The 12,339-nt window shown below is 39.5% G+C and overlaps 1 protein-coding gene across 1 annotated transcript; it reads left to right on the forward strand.

The window, feature by feature from the left end:
- Positions 1 to 2,650: 2,650 nt before the first annotated feature.
- Positions 2,651 to 7,164, forward strand: LOC145483495 (uncharacterized). The gene is made up of 2 exons (XM_081462015.1): positions 2,651 to 3,341; positions 5,679 to 7,164. Exons 1-2 carry the CDS (start codon positions 2,756 to 2,758, stop codon positions 6,536 to 6,538), a joined length of 1,446 nt encoding a protein of 481 aa, XP_081318141.1. The 5' UTR covers positions 2,651 to 2,755; the 3' UTR covers positions 6,539 to 7,164.
- The last annotated feature ends 5,175 nt before the right edge of the window (positions 7,165 to 12,339 follow it).

Consider the following 12,339-nt stretch of genomic DNA (forward strand, 5'->3'; position numbering starts at 1 on the left):
AGTGCATGCTATCTGACTGGCGTACTTGTGGCTTGGTGGTTAATGGTGTCTAACACTTTCCTTTCAAGGTGATGTAGGGGTTTTTCGCATGTAACCAATTTCAGATACAAATTTTTCAACGTACCATCCCTGGTTTTGAAACAGGGAAAGTTGGGAAACTCGGCCGGAAAGAAACCACAAGTTTCATACGTTTCCATTGAGTTCAAAATGCTAAACTCTAAGGTGACATGATCAGGTAGTTAAAGAATTTCTGGGAAATATAGCAGAGAAGCGAAAGTGTTGATATTGTCTGTGGAGAAAATTGGTAAGTTTCGATAATGTCATATTAATCATCTACTCGACGCAATAACCTTTAAAGAAATTCACAAATAACCATTTCATCAAACCGAATAAATTGAATAAAACGAGGAAATCAACGCAAATACAATGTGCACATCTTTACATCCGAGTATCAAATAGCAAATCCTGCTTCGATAGAGGATGGCCGAATGAAAGAAATTCGTTTAAGAGTGATTATCAATCAAGGTAAATCCAAGAAATGCATTCAGAGGCCGAAGTCCACATTTTCAAAGGCGTGCGGTGTTGAAGTGTATTATTCGCGTTAAAGAGTAATTGGCTAATAATTTGAATTTTATTTTTGCCGACGGCTTTGCAGTCATTTTATAGCACATAGTTTTACCAATCTTTTACCAATAATCTCTAAGAAATTCGACAATGAGCATTTTACTAGACCGAATATATTGAACAAACAAAACGAGGAAATCTCCGTGCGTCGTAAACACTATGCATATTATCACGTGCCGAGGTCAAAAAGCAAATTCTTTCTTGGTTTCCAACCGTAAAGGTCGGCACACACGAGGCGACTAGCCCCTGTGACTAGTCCCTGCAACAAGTCGCGAGGACAAGTGCCGTCCGGTGTGAACTTGTCATTTTTGTTACAAAATCTAGTCGCAGGGACTAGAATTTGGTCCCGGCGACTAGTCCCACGAATTCAAACTAGTTGAATTTTTGGGACAAGTCCTTGCGACTTGTTCCTCAAAACGCCTCTTGTAAACTGTTCGTGGGACAAGTCCCTGCGACCAGTCCCTTCGTGTAAACTCGCCTTTAGGTGATTAGTTGCAGGGACTAGTCGCGTGTGCCCCCTCTTGTGTGCCGACCTTAAGTGAAGAAGAAATTTTAGTAATGTACAAAGCGGCTGTCGCGAGTAACCGACACAAAACTATTTGTTTACAATTGCAGTATGGAACAACTTCGGTAAAGCGACTCAAGTATTGTTTGAGAGATAAGCGAAATTAAAACAATGAAATTTATGAAATATCTAACAGCATGGTTTCAAATCAGGAAGACTTCACACTCCTTTTGAAGACATCTCGCCGAAGCAGAAAATCGGCAATTCACTTCAGTCTGAATCTTCGAGTCAGAAACTTCCAGCAAAAAGTGTAAAAACTAAACTGATCTAATCTTTTCGACAGATCAACGAACCAAACAATTTTTCCGCGCTGTGTTTACCGTTTTTTAATTTCTCTAAACATTTGAAACACACTATAAACCAAGGCTACATCTCTCTGGGTCGACCTATTAGGAGGAGTATGGCCGCCATGTTGCGCAACACCTTCGTCGTTGTCGTGCGTACGCGCCCACGAGCAAAACCGCCAGCCATGATGACCATGGGAAAAACAATTCACCGGTGTCTAATATATAGATTTAGCCAAGCCTAACAGTGGAACTCCTGAGCCAGGTTGTTCAAAGACCGATTAAGCTAACCCAGGATAAGCGAGAATTTTCATTTGAGTTTTGTAAATTTGTGATGAGGTTTTCTGTTGAAAAAAAGAAACGCGTGACTTCAATGAGCTCTAAACTTGAGCCGGTGATATGGTCACATGATACTGGTCAGCAGATACCTTGTTTTGTCAGTTGTCAATTGACCATAACATGGATGTCCAATATCAAAAAAGTACACTGTAAACCAAGGCTGCATGTCTCTGTCAACCTACTATTTGGAGTATGGCCGCCATCTTGCGTGACTCCCTCGTCGTCTTGCGTACGCGCCCACGAGCAATACCGCTAGCCATGATAACCACGAGAAAATCAACTCATGGGTTTCCTTTCCTTTCCTATATGAGTATGGGGCTCCGCTTGGAGGCCCTTCGGGCCGCCGGAGCTCCGCTATGAGTATGATACTCTGCCTTTCGGGCCGCCGGAGCTCTGTTGATACGTATAAGCCACATAGCATGGGCGTTTTCCCTGCTACAAATGCAATACAGACGTGAGACTGAAGAACAGAGGCCAGACCAAAGGAAAATTCCCGCTGGCGAGATTCGACTGTTGGGCTAGGATACGCAATTGTGATGAAATGAAATTTGTCATACAGTTCGTCCTAAATAATGCTCATTAAAAATTGTCATGGTACATCCAGCAATTTTTCATAGCTCCGAGGGAGTCGCCTCATACTTAAATTGAGTCGTGTAGCGTCACGTAAACCTGACCTACTTTTAGGAATAAATGGTGTGATTTCTCAAACGTGCTAATTGGCTATTTCTTTACCCTGTTTATGTTACAGTCTGGAAAAGCCATTTTTTTTAACCAAAAGATCTTTTCCTACATGTAGTCACGTAGGAAACTGAAATTTCTCATCAGCAATTCGTGAAAAATAAAAAATAAAAAAATCACAGTTTTTGTTTATCTCAGGTAACGAAAAGAGTGCAGACACCAGAGACTGTCAGGATTAAGAGTGCCTTATCCCTATGCAAGAACGATGTCTTCTCCTTTTGCTGGCTCTGCTATTACACAGGGTCCTAATGTTGGCCGAATTGACAGGTGGTCAGAGTGGAACCCAACTTCTATTGAGCCCAGATGGTTGATTCTGTCAGGTGCTTCTGATCCTCCAAGCCGCATTAATATTTCTGATAGAAGGACCAGGGATATTCCGGGAGTGAGAAGAGCAGGCACTTTTCTTTCTGGTGTTGCTCATGATTTAGCCAATATGGAAGCTGCAGTCGAAATTAATTTGTTCAACACTGTTAAAGACCTCTATCTAACCAAGACAGCAGCCTCTGCTCATATCAGGAAACTTTTTGAAACATGCAAACGTGAAAAGTTAAAACCTTTCTTGTACTACACTGGGCATGGAGAAATTGGGACTGGAAACTGGTGCTTTGCTGATGGGACAATCAGCATTCAAGAAATTCTTAATATGCTTCCTGGTGGAACTTACTATCCGATGATCTTCAGCGATGCTTGCTACAGTGGCCATTGGGCAAATTTCTGCCTTGAAGAGAACATCGCAGGTTTCCACTGTCTGGCAGCATGTCCGGAGTATTCTAAAGCTTTTGATACCAAAGGTTTGTACAGCCTTCAATTTGATTATTTTAATTCTGTTTAGCTTGAGAGATCTGTAGTAAACGATCTCTAAATTTTCTCTAGTAGTGGACCGTCCTATGTTTGTATGTGTGTATGTACAAGATTCAAGTTTTCCAGTCGTTTATCATTGCATATATATCATATGTATCAGCCCAGGTGGAAGTGAGTTACGGCAACCAAAGCGCTCTTGCAGTTTACTGAGCCCGGAGACTGGGGCCTACCGGAAGTCCCACTGTAAACCAAGTCGTCCTCAGAACCTCCAATCTCGTTCCCACAGTCTTCGTTCCCCTTGACCAGCGGTCGAAAAACGAGAGCTCTGGGAGCAACCATTTTGAAATAACCCAATACTGCCCATCCGGTTTCACTGCGCAGTCAGCATCTATGGCCCACGCCTGAAATGGTTGCTCTCAGAGCTCTCGTTTTCCGACCACTGGTCAAGGGGAACGAAGACTCTGGGAACGAGATTGCAGAACCTCTAATTAGGCAAGGCTACAAAAAGGCCTCATCCATGCCAGCTGATTCAAGTGAAAATTTTCAGAAATTGCAGCTCTGCCAGAGAAATGTCGATGAAATTTAAAAAGGACATGAAATAGGATATATATATAGTTAACAAGAATAAACGTCTTCTAATGAAAGGAAATGTATTTTTGGACTTACTTGCCACGTTTTAGCGCTTTAAGGTGGCTCCATAGGGTAATCATTTATGGCGTTGCGCACGCAAGTGTTATGTTTTGAATGCTGTTTTTGCATTCGCTTTCACACCTAGTCCTCTCAAACTTATTACATGTAATAAGCAATGATTAAATAGTGTTTTGCTACCATCTCGGCTAAAATTGTGGGATTTAGTCTTAAATTATAAATGCCCAAACAAATGTGTTTTTTACTGTTTTTATGGCTTTATTTGTGATTTTCATGAATTCCCTTCGGTGAAATCTTCCAAAATTTTTACATCACATCGCTTTCAGCGAGATACGAATTTTAAACACGAAGAAAGTAGGGTTTGTAAAGGCAGTTTTTTCAATATTTTCAAATTTATGTCTTTTACCGCTGCAAAAAATCTGGTCTTATGGATTTCCCTGAAAAACGAGCTCCGACTAAAGTAAAATATTTACTACCAATCTGCCAAATTTTACGGAATTTCACCGAAGGAAACGCGAGAAATTTCATTGTCAGTTTTGCTTTTTGTGCTCATGTTGACGTAATAAAATATCGAGAAACACTGACGTTTTCTATTGAGCGCGCGCAGATTACTTCCTCAGCGCTCGCGTAATCGTAAAACTATAGGGAGCCACCTTAACTGGCAAATTTCCTCGAAAAATGCTGTTTTTTTTTTTTACCGTTAACTCGGTTTTTTTTGGCTGCCACGACCCTGAATTGGCCTCAACTTTGTTGAAAAAGAGATTTCTTACCGAGGAGCAAGATTTCCCTGAGTATTAGGCACCAAAATGTACAATGTTTTACTTTGGACCATGCGCATAAGTCAAAAATTGGACATTTTTTTTGCTGGCTTGATTCGATTTTTTGTCCTTGGCCTTTTCCTTTTCTTTTTCTCGCCCCTTTACTGAACTCTCACTAGCTCTTGCTCTCCATTTCCTTTCTGACAGCCTTAAAAAGTTCTGTGTTGATTATCCTTAAAGCCTGGAAATGGAACCTTGATCGATTTTAGGTGTGATGGGCCATTTTACCACCAAATTTTGCACCAAAAACTGCTCACGTTTTTTTCAATTAGCTACGTCAGAATGCGGTTGATTTCCAAAACGGACAATTGTGTGGATAGATCTATCCTAGCTCTATTATCTACTTATCAAGAATATCTATTGACGCCTAAATTGATGGCATCACAAGTGGTACAAAGAAAGCGCATAACCCCTCAATCGTAAGAAAACGTCCGACTGCCACTAAAAGGGTTAAAAAAGCATAATGTAGCATAATTTGGTTAAACGAGCATAAATTTTAGCATAATTTGGCCAAAAGTAGTGAAGTGCTACAAGCATAATATAATGCTACGAGGAGGGAGCGGTTTGAGGGCAATATTGGCCCAACAGGCACACCTGTAAACTAGCTAAGCTTCGTGCTTGTATAGCTAAGTGCATGACCACTGTTAATAAGATTTACATTTTACATTACAAATTGTGGATACCAACAAAAATTCATCTAATGCTGTAAAGAAGCTTGAATGGCGAGTTTACAAATATCCAAATCCGACTGTCTCTGTCTACGGCGTTCATGAAGGCTATGCATGTCACCGTGTAAAGAGCAGAACTGAAGTCGGAACGATCTGCGTGTTTTATCTAATTGATTTTTTGAATACCTTTTAGGCAAAGGTGGAGATTTGACTTTATTCATGACCGGAAAGAAATCACGTCCTGGCACTGAACCTATATACAGTGGAGGGAACAGAAAAGACTTTCCGATTACCACTGGATATGACTCAGTTAAGTACGTAGATTTTATAAGAAGCCATCTGTTCAATTCTGAAAATGTCCTTATCTGCCAAAATTTTCATGACGGATACTTCAGTGGATGTTTTGCTCCTTCGAAAAGGTACAGTCCCATGCCCAACCTTTCCTGGGGAATTCGGAAAAACTATGACACCTTCATTAAATTTGTAAACGAAAAGTGGGAATGGAAAAATGGCAGGTCACTTAACATATACTCTCTTGCATGCGACGAGAATTTAGGATTCGGGGTATTTTTCATGGAAAATTATGGCACTGGTCAGTCGATTGTAACGAACTTACTTGATATAAGGAAGAAATGGGAAGATGGTTTTATGATCACTGCATGCGCCGCCCGGGGTTCAACATTTTATATCATCATGACCAAAGACCCAAATGAATACAAAGGGGAACAGACATGTTTTACTCGTATTTCACGCCAAGAGGCTAAGAATGAAATACAGAAGAATTATAAAGAGGGAAGAGTTATAACAGGGATATGTTACTCCACCGGACTAGGTCAGTATTTTGTGGTCATGACAGCAACACCAGAAGGCCAGACCTATGGGTGGTTTAATAATAGGACTGCCAGAAGTAACTGGGTGCAAGAGAAATATAAAGAAGGATTTCATCCTACCATTATCTTTGAGGATCCAACTGATAACAGCATCTTAATGGTGATGACTAAGGATGAAAATAGATCGAGCTATATATGTAAAATAAATTTTAAAGTGGCATGACCGAAGGGCACGTCTTGCTAAGGGCGTGTTAGGGATAACAAAACATGCTCGTTCGACGTTTTATTTATTCTACAATGTATAGTCAAATTAGGTGGGACCTAGCAGGGTTTAACGCAATTTTAAATAAAAGATCTAGTCAGCTCACCCAATATGCAAAATTAATTAAAAAAGTAGTTAAAAATGCTAGTCAAAACTAGTTATTACTACGTGCAGAAAGTCCATACCATTCATTTTAGGTTAGAATAATCAAATACATGGTTAAAAACTTTTGTTAGTACCGGCCAAGTTAGAAAGAAAAATCAAACAAAGAAAGCCAAAAGATCCTAACGATCAATTTCGTTTTAATTTTGTCATCTTCAGGTTTAAACTTGTTATTGTACTATTTTCAGAGTTCTGAACTTTATTGTAAAACATTTTCTACATTTTGTAGACCTAAAAATATCCACAGATGTGATCCTGTACACAAACAGTGAGATGTAGTAATGTTGCACCTTGATGGGATTGCAACCACAGCTGTAAATTAGCATAACAAAAGAGACATCAATAAAAAGGTTGTAACGCTTCACCAAAGAGACTCGATCGTTTCTCTGTAGTAAGTAAGAATCACTAATTACTCGGCAGAGGAAAAACTTTCATAATCCACCCCTTTTTTGTTCATCTTCGGAAAGGTATGTTTTCTCAACGAATTTGTGCCCAAGATCATGTATCGTGCAAGTTTTCGAGGCAGACCAACTAATACTTCTCTCATTGTTTTTCACGTAAAACGTTGGTTAAAGACTTCTGAACTAGTAACTTAAATAACGACCGGACATGCTCTCTGTTTGATCCTTCCGTCGGGTTTAAGGCTTTCAGCTAATTTGTCCTCAATTAATCAAACTCTGGAGATTCCACTCGGTCTAAACCCCGTTAGATCCAAGCGAAAAACAAACTCAAATGGGGTGAAGACAATTATGGTTCACCAGTTGAACCGGGTGTTTTTAAGTTCCACTCCCAGCAGGCCAAAGGAACATCCTGATCACTTGGTTACCAAGTAACGAAAGGCTCAGCGCGAATAATTCTATTCGCAATGTTCGACTCGGCTCGACTCAAAACAAAATAGAATGCGAAGAAAACAGTGAAAAAAAAACGGTTGGATTATATAATGTGCATTATTCACCGTTTACTCGCTCTTGCGCTATTTTGTGAATTATTTTTCGATTATTTTTCTATGTACTCCAAGGTGATGTTGGAGTGGTACTTGACCCTTATCTGGTTAAGAGGTGCCACCTAGGGTTTGAAATCCTGACCCTGTTTGGGACAGAGAAAAACTAAACTACCTCCCCGAGTAGCTTAACACCTTTAATTCTAGGTCCCTTAGAGGATCCTGGCAACCCCATAATTGCTATCATCTAACGCTGGGCACCATTTTCCGATCCTCTCCGATCTGCTGTTTAAACCACGTTTAACGAAGGAAATGTCTGGGATAGAGTAGAAAAAAAATTATAAGCCCTATTCAGAGCAGCAAGGCCAAAAAGCCATACCCTATCGGGGAAGGTGGGGGGGAGGGTTGGTGGTCGGGGAGATGTCCAAGTATAGTCCAAATGAGGGAAGACCGCTCCGGTAACGCACTAGCTACTCATCTTTGCACCAGTTTGAGTGCGATATTCTTCTTTTCTCGCATTTTACCCTGCTAGCTTGACCACATATGAAGCCAAAAAATTTTAAATGGGTTACCTTTTGTTCAAAACCAGAGTGCTGGTCTTGATTGCAAACAAACTGAGTGACCTCGTGAAAATCTACGATCGCTACTTCGCTTTTTGTAAATACGATGACCTCGTCATCACTTAATATACTTAACATTTATCCAGCTACGTATAATTGATGCTTTGGATATTTACAGTTTATTATATCTACAGCTAACGTTACTCGTTGCAACACCAATCGCGTTTGTCCAGGTTTATGTTTCATTTTTTGCAGGTGAATTATTAAACTGTGAAAACCGTCAACAATTTCATGTTACACAGTCAAAGATATTCTCACACTGTCGTGTTTAAAATACAGCTATTGCAAAACTGTAATAGTACAGTAAGGCAGGCATTTGAAGGGAAGTGAATTAGCTAATCGTACCTGCTGGAATAAAAAAGATAAAGATCCCAAGTAATAAAGTGTTGCTTCGAAAACTGCTATCACTGAACCCTGGAGTCAAACGACAAATTCTCATTACCCGATTTCATACATTTCTTACAACATCGGGTGGGAGAATATGGTTATCTAGATTAGATCGGTATTGTTTTCGTGACCAGTTGCCATGATTTGAAACCCTGTATGCTTGTCTTGTATCGGTATTTTAAGGAGAAGTCAGCTGCTGATGTCAGGCAGACTAACCAAGGTCCTGACTATATATATCAGACCGGTTTTGCCTTGGTTATTAGTTGCTATGTTCTCAACTCTTACATGCTTGTCTTGTATTGGTATTTTAAGGAGAAGTCGGCCGTTGATATCAGGAAGAGAGTCTAACTAAACTCATTTCCAGATCAAGAAATTTGACATTTACTCTTCTATTCCAGCGTCCATCACTACTTTCTCAAATTAATTGGAGAAGTCAGCTGTTGATATCAGGCACAGGGCATGATTAAACTTGCTTTCAGATCAAGAGATTTGACATTTAGACTTCAATTCCAGCATCCATCACTCCTGCCTCAGCTATGGACACAAACTTGACATTAATTTTAACCAAAACAATCGGTCGATCCACATGGCTCCTCCTGGCGGGATCCTTGTGACATGGTGTCCAGCGATGTACCACACACGTGTTTAAGAATGGAACCGCTTCGGATTCAAAATTTCCAACGGCAGTTTTTAAATTAAATAAAGAAATAGCCAAATAAGAGAAATAAGTTAAATAATTAATAATAATGATAATCAACTATTATCAGCTTCGTAAAAACGTTTCTTTAAGGTCCAAATCTGGGTAGAGTACAGCGTGTCCCTACCCCGGGGACAGGTACTCTCCCCAGATTTCCCTCACCGTAAACAAGGCAACAACAGCAAAACAATATTGTGGCAATGGACCACTTCAGCTCCGCGGAAAAATAAGGGACCGTCACGTGATTAAATCGTTAACGAACAACTGGCGGGAATGAATTCGTGGAGATAGCTTGTACATTCCCTCCCGAAATCGCTACTTAAGAGGTTAAAGTTGCGAGCCTTCACTCATTGAAGTCAATGGCTTTTTTTTTACGAGTATTCGGAGTAGATACCAGTTTAGTTTTGTTTGTTTTTTCCCTCATTTCTCTTTCTTGGTTATTCCTCTATTTAATTCTAGACATTTTTTCTCATAATTATTCTAATTTTTGATGTTCCGGGATGTTCGGAAATGTTCCATGTTCCAGCTTTTATCGAATGCCCGCAGTCAATACCCATTGTATCCAGCCACTGCCCCAGAGCGAAACCGCCTGCGTTATGGTGTGTTGCACAATTAATAAAGAGAAACATCACATGAATAAAAACTTTAACCTGAAAGAATCAACATTTGACATATAGCTTAAAAAGTCTTGAAAATAGTCTACGTTTGCTCTTGTAAACTTATGTGTTATATTTTTGCTGATCCGCTTCGATTCCAAATCCATTTTCCCTCTGATTGCGCGGTTAATAGCGGTTTACATACAACTTAGAAAATTCCCATGTAGATGAAGTTGTTCTTTGATGTTTTTGGACAATGTGGAACGTTTTATGGTTTTCATAGTTTCTATCAGCTGAAGATCTCCGGTACCTGATCTCAATGGATTCCCCGAGTTTCTTTTTTTGGGACTAACCGTCCTAATAAGGGACTGGAGCGGATAGCATACTATTCGCGACAGTCCCTTTCACGCACGCTGAATAAGAGATTGAGAAATGCTCTACGACCAGAAGTTGAACGTGTTAGTATAAAAGACCTGAAACAATTGCCAATACTCAAAAGCGAACCCAGAAGCTAAACTAGCAAATCCTAGCCACCCAAACCTTATAAGGGCTATGTAATTGTAAGGGAAAAGGGTGTGAATAAAATATCCAAAAGCTGCCAACCTTTGAGTGGTCCTTAGTTTATAATGAAGACGCTAAACAAGTTTTGATTTTGGTTTTGACATAAAGCGCTGGATTAAGATATTCTACACGAACACAGAAAGTGCGGTACAAAACAATGCCTTTATTACCAGTTGATTTAAACCGTCAAAAGGAGTTCGACAAGGTTGCCCCCTCTCCCCGGAAGAAAGAAAGAAGAAGAAGAAATTCGAAAGAATTCGAAAGAAAGAATTCGGAAGAATTGCATGATGATCAGTCCCTAAATGTAAAAAAAAAAAAAAAAAAAAAAAAAAAAAAGAACGAAGCGCTTTGGTTAGGGAAATGGAAAAGCAATAGAAATAGGCCTCTAGATTTAAGATGGTTCCACAGCCTTGTTAGGATATTGGGGATATATTTTTCATATAATATTAAGAGTGCCTACCTGTAAAAATCAGACAAATTCTTAATTTCCCGGCAAGGGTCGAAAATTCGATTCGCTCATATTCTTATGGTAGATAGGCTAGGGCATGACAAAAACTACTGGATAGTTTTTTTGGCAAAATATCCTTTTATTTCAAAGAAATATGTAAAAAATCGTCAAAATCGTCATTTGACGCACCATTTTATTAAGCAAGTTTGAGAGCCTCGCATGCAAAACCACACCATTCTTCCGTCTTTAAAACACTCAAATATTTCTGTGCAATGTTTAAATGTGTACTGGGTTGATTTTAGGGAATGTTGCGTTGTCTTTTTGGGCGCAAAATAATTAAATTTCGAAGACATGTATTTCATTCACTTAAAAGTACTTCGTAAATATAATTAATATGCCAGGCACGATTTACGGTTAGGTTTGGAGGGTAAGGGTTTTCTGTAAGGCCTTACAACCTTACAGCCTCAATAAAACAAGATCTCTTTCGGCACTCTCTGCACTCTCGGTATTCTGTAACTGGTTTTCAGGAGGTCCCAGTTCTCCACTCTGCTCGCTTGTATTGTTGTAAGGCCTGACAAGAAATCCTTACACTGTAATGGTGTCCGTAAATCGTGCCTCAGATGGTGACGCATGCTAAAATATATTTCTAACCCGTAAATTGAAATTTGACGAGGGATTGTCAAATATTTGCATTTTTAACGTACTTTGAAAAGCTCTCGCGTCGCTCACAATCATATGCCCAAAGAAATTTTTACAGGAATTTGTAGACCATCCTTCTGCGATTCAACCACCAGGAGCTTAATCCATTTGACGGTTTCGCGCATGGTGAAAATTAATTCTATTCACGAAGTACTTTTAAGTGAATGAAATACATGTCTTCGAAATTTAATTATTTTGCGCCCAAAAAGACAACGCAACATTCCCTAAAATCAATCCAGTACACATTTAAACATTGCAAAAAAATATTTGAGTGTTTTAAAGACGGAAGAATCTGAATGGTGTGGTTTTGCATGCGAGGCTCTCAAACTTGCTTAATAAAATAGTGCGTCAAATGACGATTTTAACGGAATTTGGCAATTTGCATATTTCTTTGAAATAAAAGGATATTTTGCCAAAAAAACTATCCAGTAGTTTTTGTCATGCCCTAGCCTGTCTACCATGAAAATATGAGCGAAATCGAATTTTCGACCCTTGCCGAGTTATTTTCCATTTTTATGGACAGGGACTCTTAAGAAGAATAACGAGCTCGTCTTCGACAAAAAAGATCCAAAAGTTGCAAATTAAGCTGCATATGTGGAGTTCACGGGATGGATGCTCCCAAAGAAACTGTGGACATTGTAAGAACAAAATC

This window comes from Orbicella franksi, chromosome 4 (genome assembly GCF_964199315.1).
Source record: "Orbicella franksi chromosome 4, jaOrbFran1.1, whole genome shotgun sequence".
Taxonomy (NCBI): domain Eukaryota; kingdom Metazoa; phylum Cnidaria; class Anthozoa; order Scleractinia; family Merulinidae; genus Orbicella; species Orbicella franksi.

Bases quoted from the DNA above. Each gene is read 5' to 3' on its own strand.
- LOC145483495 (XM_081462015.1), top strand. From the start codon at position 2,756: ATGTCTTCTCCTTTTGCTGGCTCTGCTATTACACAGGGTCCTAATGTT. The intron at 3,342-5,678 runs GTTTGTACAGCC...AATACCTTTTAG, and splicing joins TAAAGCTTTTGATACCAAAG to GCAAAGGTGGAGATTTGACT.